This window comes from Gopherus evgoodei, chromosome 1 (genome assembly GCF_007399415.2).
Source record: "Gopherus evgoodei ecotype Sinaloan lineage chromosome 1, rGopEvg1_v1.p, whole genome shotgun sequence".
Classification (NCBI taxonomy): Eukaryota; Metazoa; Chordata; order Testudines; family Testudinidae; genus Gopherus; species Gopherus evgoodei.
Window position 1 is genome coordinate 342,044,318 of NC_044322.1, and position 10,880 is coordinate 342,055,197.

General features: G+C 41.1%; 1 protein-coding gene across 2 annotated transcripts in view; it reads left to right on the forward strand.

The window, feature by feature from the left end:
• The window catches only part of ORC5 (origin recognition complex subunit 5), a 141,555-nt gene extending 131,948 nt beyond the window's left edge, over positions 1-9,607 (forward strand). For both annotated transcript variants that reach the window (XR_003999199.1, XM_030553733.1), the window contains one exon: positions 9,056-9,607. Coding sequence is in view for 1 of the 2 variants with exons in the window: in XM_030553733.1 (XP_030409593.1) it covers positions 9,056-9,101 (46 nt within the window). In the remaining variant the exon portion in view is untranslated. The remainder of the gene's footprint in view (positions 1-9,055) is intronic.
• Positions 9,608-10,880: the final 1,273 nt, after the last annotated feature.

Sequence of the window (10,880 nt, forward strand, 5' to 3'; positions counted from 1 at the left end):
AGGAGGGCAATCTTGGAGGAGGCAGACATGTAGAGTATGTCCAAGAGCTCGTGACCTGACTCAAAGATCTCCTCTAGGGGTATCTGGTGTGTGTCTGCTATTCTTTTGAAGAGTTATTGGAAATTTCTGAAATCATCTCCAGCAATAGGCAGAGGGGCATGATAGTCTCATCTGGTGAGAATGAAATGGTGGTAGCAGGAGCTGCCTCCTGATCTAAGACTACTTCTGTCTCCTCAAAGGTCAGTTTGGGAGGGGCATCTGTTGGCACTGAATTTTGGTGAGGAGTACCTGTGTACCTCCATGGTGCCACTTAGGGTTGGGGCAATACTGTCTATGAGCTGCCCACAGATCCCAGAATACCCACTGAGGTGGGAAGGACATAGGTGGAGGCCCCCACAGGTGACCATACCATCCCTGAAAATCAGGCTGCGGCACATGTTTATGGTACTCCTGATGTGCAGACCAAACACTGCCTTGTATAGGTGAAGTGTGTTGGGAGGAGAGAGCCTCCCTTCCTCGTTCTCCTCACTAGAGAAAGGAGGGGCAGGTCTAGTTGGTGGCGTGAGTGGCAGTGAAAGTACCAAAGCAGTATTGGTATCGAGGAGAGGTGATTGTGGTACTAGGGCAATCATCCAGTCCTTCGGTGCAAGAAACTGTTGAGGTTGCAGTACCGATGGAGGTATCTGTGCGGAAGGCGGTACAGAGAATTGAGGTGGTACTGGGGGACAATGCAATACTAAAGGGAACAGAGTTGGCGTAGACCATACAGAGGATGGCGTGGTAATCTGTGGTGCAGTAGCATCTGTACTGTGCATCATAGAGCCAAGAGGTGACATTGTTGTCTGTAGAGTACAGAGTCGCTCGGTACTGAGCGCTTTGTGCTACTGGTGCTGAGGTGGAGGGGGCAGTCTTCTCTGCCCTCCTTCTTAGAGCCTGCCCACTTAGGGTCTATGACTTTGATGGAAACACCGGGACCGGAGGTCCCTGCCGACTCAAAGGTATTAAGCTGCGGCGTGGTCGGTACCAATGTGATGGATAGAGTCAGGAATTTCCTCTTTGACACAGTCTTGGTAGGGAGAGTGTTAGCTCTCGTCTGTCTACGTCCTTTAGGAGACAAGTTCCTTCCTTGCGGGGTAGAGGAGTGGGGGGAACCGCATATGGTGATGGGGTGACAGGAGAAGTTTATGATCCCAGATCTGAGGTGGGATGGAGAGACTTCTCCATCAGGATAAGTTTCAGTTTAAGGTCTCTCGCTTTCCTTGTCCGGGCCTTAAGATTGTGGCACTATATGCACTTTTGAGGTAGAGTTTCCCCCAGGCACTGGACACTTTGCGAGTGTCCGTTGGAGATTGGAATTGCCTCACAACAGGAGAGGCAGCATTTAAAGCCAGGAGACCCTGGCATCCTGAGGAAAAATAACGTCCCTTAAGGAGATGGAATGAAAGAATTTTTTTTAAATGGGGAGAGAAGTAGTAAAGGGGTCTTAACCAAAAAACCTAACTACACTATACTAATTGACTAATCTAACTAAACTAATTCTGAGGTAAAGTGAGTAAAGGCACTTCCAGAGCTCTGACTAGGGACCAAGGGCAATTGAGAAGGAACTGAGAAGTGGGGTGGCCACAAAGTGCTAATCAACTGTCGCCACAGACGAGAGCTGGAGAGGGCACATGCGTGGCCTGGCCAGATATTGCTGTCGAAGTTCTCCAAGTAGAGGCTCAGAGCACACAATCACCTAAAGTGGAGCTCCTACAGGGACATCGCTCAAAGAAGAACTCTAGGCTGTACACTTAAGTACCTAAAAGGACACTTCACCAAGGTAGTTCAGGAGATTAAGAACTGAGATGGCCTTCTAAATAAGCTGGCAGGCTCAACTTGGGAAGTTAAAGTGCAAACACTCTGTTACTCAGTTGGAGAAAACAACAGGAACAATGAGACCCCAAAACACCAAGTGGCTACCAGTCCTTTTTAATATCCTGCCTCCTAACATCAGGTGGTGTATTGCAACAAAAATACAGGAGACGATGCCACAACTACCACTTTTTAAAAGATACATGAGAGGTGCATTGCCACTGACTCATCAACATATGACCAATCTGGACTATGTTACTGACCATCTATACAGCGGATGCTGTCACATTATGGTGAGCAGAATGGGAATGAGCTGCTCCCTCTGTCAGAAACTCCTTCATCACCACTCAGCCTGATGAGAGACAGTGTGGCAGCTCGAATCCAGGCAACCTCTCGTAGAAATTCAGCCATTTCAGATGTGGAGTGGTGAGATGTGTGGGGAATGACAGCACCTGGTGACTCAGGAACAGCTCTCTGTATTGCTGCATTGCGGTTCAGGACCCTGCACACCTACCAAAGGCTGCTCATCTCATGCTGATCGATCCCTGATGCTACTGAATGGCTAAAATGTGTGTGATGTGTACTGAAGCCTTTAAGATATTTTTGACTCATACATCTGATTTATCTCCCTACTTTATATTTTGAACCTTTTCCCAACTTTATTAAGCTACTGGTGCATTTGTAATCATAGAATATCAGGGTTGGAAGGGACCTCAGGAGGTCATTTGGTCCAACTGCCTGCTCAAAGCAGGACCAATCCTCAAACAGATTTTTGCCCCAAATCCCTAAATGGCCTCCTCAAGGATTGAACTCACATCCCTAGGTTTAGCAGGCCAATGCTCAAACCACTGAGCTAAAAACACAACAGAAAACCCCAAACATGTCAACACACTGAATGATGTATGGGGAGTTACCATAACATCAATACCAAGGGGATTTAAACCAAAGGGTTTAAACAGGGTGCATGATAAGAACATAGCAGCATTGCTTCACTAATTTCTATAAAGCATACTCGTGTAGTGCCATAAAAGTTGTCTCTATACCAAGGTGATTGTGAATTTGAAACATGGGGAAAAGAGCTCTTCTATTAGCCAACATCTTGACTGAACAGAATTTTTTCATATTTTACTGTATTTCATTTTCAAAACATGGTCAATGTGTTCCTGTCAAATAATTCTGCCATTTCTATCCATTGAGCCATTATTGTATTTTGAACTAACATAACACACTGTAAAGGAAATCAGCCTAATTGAAGTGGCTTGAATTTCTTTAAAAATATTCCTCATATTATGTTGTTTTATTTTGGAGGCTTTTGTTTTTACTTACAAGGTACTTGCTTTCAGTTGAGACAGAAAGCAACTTGCTTGACAGACGTGGCTCAAAGTCTGTAGCTCTAGTTTTTGCTCCTGCAACATGGGAGAGGTCTTATGAAATTTCCAGTGAGCTGTCTTTACCAAGTTCCTCTGACTTTTTGGTGTTTGTAGCCTTCTGGGCTTAGTTACTTAAAAATGGATTAGGATTCTGAGGAGGTATCCTGTGAATTATATGAGGTTCAGTTTGCAATTTAAGAGAATCTTTAAATATCGACTTGGACTTATGTAGAAAATAATAGAGAAGAAATTTGCATAATACCTAATAAGAATACTGGACTATTGTCTATTTAATTTACTTTATAATTATTAGTTTAAAACTAATGAAAAATAAAACACCAAAGGCTTTCAGTACCAATCTGTTAACAGATTTCTGGTTACACATTCTATTAACCATTTAATTGTGTTGAAATAGCATCTCTCTGAAATCAAGACTGATTTTTATTAAATACAGATATCCTTGGATTGTTCTTAAAATACATTTTGGGTTTTTTCTCTTCTGTTTTTGCAATGGGGAAGGAACTGACTGTAACCAGCAAATCAGAAGCACAAGATGATTGATCATCAAAAGAAAAAGCTATGCAAATACAGACCTTGTATCAAATTCAGAATACAACAAAGTACAAGTTTTATGAGGAGTTAAGAAAGCAAAGAAAGATTATACAAAGAAATAAGTGAAACAAAAATCCCCAATGATATATACTGAATAATCAAGTTATACTGATCACTTAAATTAACAAACAAAACAAAATTCTTGGGCAAGCCACCATCGTCCAAACTTTTGCCTTCCTAGAAGTCCAATTCTTTTCCTGTTGCTTGGGTTTTAGCTTCAGAGAGGATTCTAGCCTCAACAAAATAACAGCCTTCAGGTTAGAAACTGCATTATATTAATTGCTAGTGGAATTACAGAGGGATAAGTTTAGCTCATTCAGATCAGACGTAAGTCAGAACCCCAATTGTGAATACTGTAATGTAGTCTTTTTCCCTAATACAGATCAGTGCTTTTTCCCATGAAAATATTGCTCTAAAATGTTGATCTACTGAATTGTCAAAAAGCACATTATGGTTGTGAGGGGTTGGACCCCTCCTTTTGGAGTGCCATTGGATTTGCTGGGGTCCCACTGAGCCTGCCTGTTCTACCAGCCTGGGTTTCCCTTACACTATGCTGCTGTGACAGGCTCTCAAGCCCCTTTCCAGCACACACACACACAGGCAGGGACACACCCAGCTATAGAATCACACAGAGTCTGTGATCAGCTCTGGGTGGGAGGACTCAGCTAGGGGATGCTGAGCACTCCTGTGCACACACCGTCTGGAGTGTAAACCCAAAATTATATTGTCTTGTGCTGTATAAAGATCTACATAGCATAAACTCATAAAAATCCCCACTCCCTCAGTGTGGAGGAAGATATGCCCCGCTCTTCCCCCCCCCCAGTTATGAATTGCACAAACTGGGTTTTGAAATAAAACGTAAGTTTATTAACTACAAAAGGTACATTTTAAATGATTATAAGGGATAGCAAACAGAACAAAGCGGATTACTGAGCAAATAAAACGGAACACACAAACTAAGTTTAATACACTAAAGAAACAGGTTACAAATAGTAATTTCCCACCCTAAATGTTGTTTTAGGCAGGTTGCAGAGTTTCTGCAGCTCAGGGTTCCAGTAACTTCTCTTCACAGGCTACCCCTGTCTTAGCCTGGACTCAGCCCTTGCCTTTCCCCAGCTTAGTTCCTTTGTTTCATCAGGTGCTTTCAGCAGTCTTCCTTTGTAGGCAGGGAGGCAGTGGAGAAGAGATCTGATTAATTCACTCCCCAGCCTGAAATAGGATTTACATAGGGAACCTTTTGTTTCCCTGTTGATCCCCACATCCTTCAGTGGGAAAGTACCAGCTCAAGATGGTGTCCTGTACCAGGTGACATGATCACATGACCTTTCAGGGTCAAAGCAACCATGAGACAAGGTTTATTTGTAATATCACAGGAAGGAACTTCAGGAAGATGGGAGATCAGCATCTTCAAAGACTCATTGTCTTTCCTAATGGCCCATCCAGGCTCATTGCTTACTGTCTGGTGGGTGTTCCCCAAGTACACACACAGTTGTAATTGTTACATAGTCAGTATTCCCAACTTCAGATACAGGAATGATACATGTGTACAAATTGGATAATAACATTCAGCAAATCAACCTTTCCAGTTCTACTTGACATGATCCATCTTGTATAAAACGTATCTTAGTTATGCCATATTCATATTATAACAATATATTATAAAGAACATGAGGTGCAGCGTCACAAAGGTAGCCCAAGCCTAGATAATACTTAGCACTTAACACAAAATTTGTTGCCAACAATATATAAAAACCAACATCTGCAACACAGATTGCTGTGAACACATACACCCTGGTGCTCTGCTGCTTATGCTGGATCTGCAATGAACAGAATCCAGTTCAGGAACTCTGTCCTGATATTCAAAGTGCTCCATTGGATTGAACCAAGCCACTTGAGAGATTAGCTGTCCCTTTGCAATGTGACCTCCCACCAAACCTACATTCCACTGGAACCATGACACTTCCCAGCAGCATAGGGAGGGTCAGAGCACAGGAGCAGGACCTACACTGTGGAACTCACTCCTGCAAGAGAGCAGTTGTCACAGTCTTCACGACTTTCAGAACTCAATGCAAAATATAACTTGTTTGCTCAGCTGTCTCTCAGTAGGACCTGCATGCACCCACCCACACACAACTCTATTCAAGCTATTTTTGTGATGGAAGAAAGGGAGAGATTATGTCTGTTTCCAAATAGTTAGACATGCTGAGATACTACAGCGATGGGGCCATACCTAGATGATAATTGATAGGTCTGAAAATGTAACTTTAAACAGGGAATCATCATTGAGTGTGTGTGTGCAGTGGGGCCCTGCAGGGATTGGTTCTTGGCACTATGCTATTTAATATGTTTATTAATGACCTGGAAGAAAATGTAAAATCATCAATGATAGCTTGCAGATGACAAAAATTGGAGGAGTGATAAATAGTGACGAGATCAGTTCACAATTCAGGTGATCTGGATCTCTTGGTCAGCTGCTCACAAGCAAACAATATGCATTTTAATATGGCTAAGTATACACATCTAGAAACAAAGTATGTAGGCCCTACTTACAGGATAGCAGACTCTGTCCTGGGAAGCCATGACCCTGAAAGAGATTTGGGGGTGGTGGATAATCAGCTGAACATGAGCTCCCAGTGTAACACTGGGGCCAAAAGGGCTAATGTGAGCCTTGGATCCATAAACGGAGGAATCTCAAGTAGGAGTGGAGAGGTTATTTTGTCTCCATATTTGGCACTAGTGTGACCACTGCTGGAATCCTGTGTCCAGTTCTGGTGTCCACAGTCCAAGAAAGATGCTGATAAATTGGAGAGGGTTCAAAGAAGAGCCATGAGAATTATTAAAAGATTAGAAAACATAGTGATAGACTAAAGCAATTCAGTCTAGTTAGCTTACCAAAAGAGAATATTAAGTGGTAATTTGAGTATAGTCTATAGGTATCTACATATGGAACAAATATTTATTAATGGGCTCTCAATCTAGCAGTGAGATATAACATATTCCAATGGCTGGAAGTTGAATCTAGACAAATTCAGACTGGAAATAAGGCTGTACATTTTTAATAGTGAAAGTAACTAACCATTGAAACAATTTACCAAGAGTCATAGTGGAATCTCCATCACTGACAATTTTAAAAACAAGTTTGAATGTTTTTCTTAGTGATATGCTCTAGGAATTATTTGATGAAGTTTCAGATGATCATAATGGTCCCTTCTGGCCTTGGAATCTGAAAATCTCTATTATTTCTTCTGACTTCTTTCTCATTTCCTTTCCTTGTCTGCTTCTTTATTCCATTTTCATTATTTCTGTCCCCTTTCCATCCCACTATCAGAGGAGTAGCTGTGTTAGTCTGGATCTGTAAAAGCAGCAAAGAATCCTGTGGCACCTTATAGACTAACAGACCTTTTAGAGCATGAGCTTTCGTGGGTGAATACCCACTTCGTCAGATGCATGTGGTGGAAATTTCCAGGGGCAGGTATATATATGCAGGCAAGCTAGAGATAATGAGGTAGTTCAATCAGGGAGGATGAGGCTCTATTCTAGCAGTTGAGGTGTGAAAACCAAGGGAGGAGAAACTGGTTTTGTAATTGGCAAGCCATTCACAGTCTTTGTTTAATCCTGAGCTGATGGTGTCAAATTTGCAGATGAACTGAAGCTCAGCAGTTTCTCTTTGAAGTCTGGTCCTGAAGTTTTTTTGCTGCAGGATGGCCACCTTAAGGTCTGCTATAGTGTGGCCAGGGAGGTTGAAGTGTTCTCCTACAGGTTTTTGTATATTGCCATTCCTAATATCTGATTTGTGTCCGTTTATCCTTTTCCATAGTGACTGTCCAGTTTGGCCGATGTACATAGCAGAGGGGCATTGCTGGCATATGATGGCGTATATTACATTAGTGAACGTGCAGGTTTTCGGTATAGGGTAGTGGTAATGTGACCATCACTTATTTGTACCATGGTGTCTAGGAAGTGGACCTCCCGTGTAGATTGGTCCAGGCTGAGTTTGATGGTGGGGTGGAAGCTGTTGAAATCGTGGTGGAATTTTTCCAGAGACTCCTGGCAACCTGCCAACCTGAAACATATTCTCACCAGTAACTGCACACCGCACCATAGTAACAAACCTCGATTTCAACTCTGCCCACATATCTACACCAGCGACACCATCACAGGACCTAACCAGATCAGCCACACCATCACCGGTTCATTCACCTGCACGTCCACCAATGTACTTACATGTACCTCTGTATGACATTACAGAATATATTGTTATAGTTCACTTCATTTAGCTTTGTAATGGTTTTAATAAGTAGAAATCAGAAGCTGTATGATTATATATCTCTGGATTTTCTGTGCCCAATACAATACTTTGTAGAAACTTTTTTTAAATGTGGATTGCAAAGTGATGTGTGAGCCAAGAATATGAAATGATGGCCTGACAAATAAGACATCCAATTAGTTAATCTTTACTTTGCATTGTGATCAGCTATTTTTGCAGCACTGAATACTTTTTTTTAATTTTATACTTGTCATTATATCCAGTAATTTTGGTCATTTATTCAAATAGTAACCCCCCAAATCTGAATGTTAGATTGTACAGCAGAATGAGTTTGGAGAAAAAAATTAATTACATGTTTTATTCCACTGCGATTTCATTCTGCCTGCCATCAAAATACAGAAGTATACATTAGACTCTTCTATCCTATTGAGTAGCATTCTTGGAGTTTTCAAATTTAGCTGTGAACATGGGTCAACTAGTGTCAAGACTGAAAGAACGCAGACTGCAAATGAGTACAGATGAAGGAGTTATGCAGTACATAATACTGAAACAGGTGGTTTGGAAGAGGAACAAAATGTTTAATAGCTTAAAATATTGCTGCTCTGCATCTCCAACTAGTGTATCGTGTTTACCACGCTAAAGAAATAAATTGTTGTCAACTTATATCTAAGTTTGTTTTTACTGCCTAAAGATTCTTACTTTCAATCTTTAAATCCTTGGTAAGGGATTACTTTATTGATGTATAAAATTCTTCTAAAGTTTAAACAGTCAAAAGACTAATACTATAAATAATGGTGTCTATATAATTTATATTCTGTAATTCAATGTCTTATTTTATTTATCTCTGAGGAATTGCTATCTGTTGCAAAGTGTGTCTTGTGTGCATTGTCACCAGATTATAGTCTGAGCACTCTAGGGTTTATTGTTCTAAAATACTGTATGTTTTTGTTTACAGGACCGTGAACTTCGACATAATAAAGTACTTGTACGATTTCTTGTGAAAACAAGCCTCACAGCCATATGGACACTGCGACAATGACTAAAGCAAGCTGTATTCCTCTATCTACTTAGCTGGCCAGGGAGAGGAGCGTTTTGGCTCTACTGGATTTGTCCAAACAGGTGCTTGCCCAGCATGCAATCTGATGAAAATATTCTGATTGGTCTGGGTGGATCTGAGCAGAGGACTATTTACCAGGACCCTGGAGTATTTGGAAGCAATGTGTTAATTATAAACAGCAGGGTTTGAGCACAATCTGTTCTACTCTTAATGATGTTATCTTAACACTGAAATTGCCTGAAACCCATTTACTTAGGACTACATTTTGCTCTATGAACTATCCCCTGTGCTTTGAACATGGCAGCAGCCCTTGTTTGTATGCCCAGTCTTTTCACGTCCTCTCCACAGGAATCTTTGCAATTGCCTGCCAAAGCAGCTTTTCCTAAAGCCACCATTTTAAGAGAGTGGAGCAGCAAAATATAATAAACATAAGTGCATGTTTAAAATCAATCTGGTGTGTGCTTGTCTGTGAATCCTATATAGATTAGATGTTCAGCTCGCATATATAGGGATTATGATAGGAAAACCCCAAATTTATCGGCACACTTGTAAATGTTAACCTTAAGCTTCTCTTTATCAAGCTTTTAAAAAAATCAGATTTTAAAATGTATGACTGATAAATCTGTCATTTACATGCTAGAGGCCAATACTAGCAGGGCTTTTCCGCTTGCCAGCTTTCAAGGAACTTTTAATTTAAATATTCCTATAGTTCTTTTGAGCTCAGCCAGAGTTTTCTTAAGTGCAAATTCTTGTGCAGTTCTCAGTGGAAATATTTTAGCATAGTGTGTTATTGAAGCAAAGCAATCTAGTTTGAAGTATACTTGTAAGTACACTCTAAAGCCAGGGTTCATGCTATACTGTGGTGCAGCATGAGCGGTTCTGCAGTAACGTGTATGGAAGATAAAGATTCAGCAAGTAACACGATGGACCTGTTGCACGCTATTCTTAGCAGAGAAAACACTGCAGTCTGAAAGAGGCAAAAAGTTGAACATCAGTTATCATACCGTAAAGCCTTTGTCACACTTGCTGAGAAACTCCAACACTTAATTTTCAAAACATCCAAGTTTTCAGTACTTCAAAAACTTGAATTTTTTTGTTAACCAAAAATTATGTATGATAGGATAACCGTAGTTTGTAATAAACTCTAAATTCCCTTCACTTTTCAGAATCAGATGTGAGGCTAACTGCTAAGTGGCATTTTTTTTTTAATTGCACTAGGAACTTCAGCATGAATGTGCAGTATGGGATTTTGAGAGTTCCAGCATCTACTCCTGGGGATGAAAGCAGGGGATACTAGGAAACTGTAGCTGGCTGAACACAAACTGGATCACCTGCTGTCTAATATGTACCAACAGGGGCACATCACAGCTCTGCAAGCTATGTTGTCTCCCAGTCCAATTCCAGATAAGCTTTAAGGTCCTAAAAAGTCCTCCAAGGGCTGGGCCCTGACACTTCTCCACAATCTACGACATCAGTCACCCTCCCACAAGCGAAGCCCAGTTTGAAGCTCTCAGAGATGATGGGTAAAGTTTTATTGTAGATACTATGGTGGATGGGTATATTAAAGATACATAGACATCTGAAATGTGAATCTGGCCTCCTATAGGGGAGTACAACTAATTTTCTTGCCAGGATGTTCAACATACAAATTATTAAAGAACATTCTCAAATTGTTGTATGATAAAAGAGAAATGCATCTAATGCCAGCCTGACGCTGTTTGTT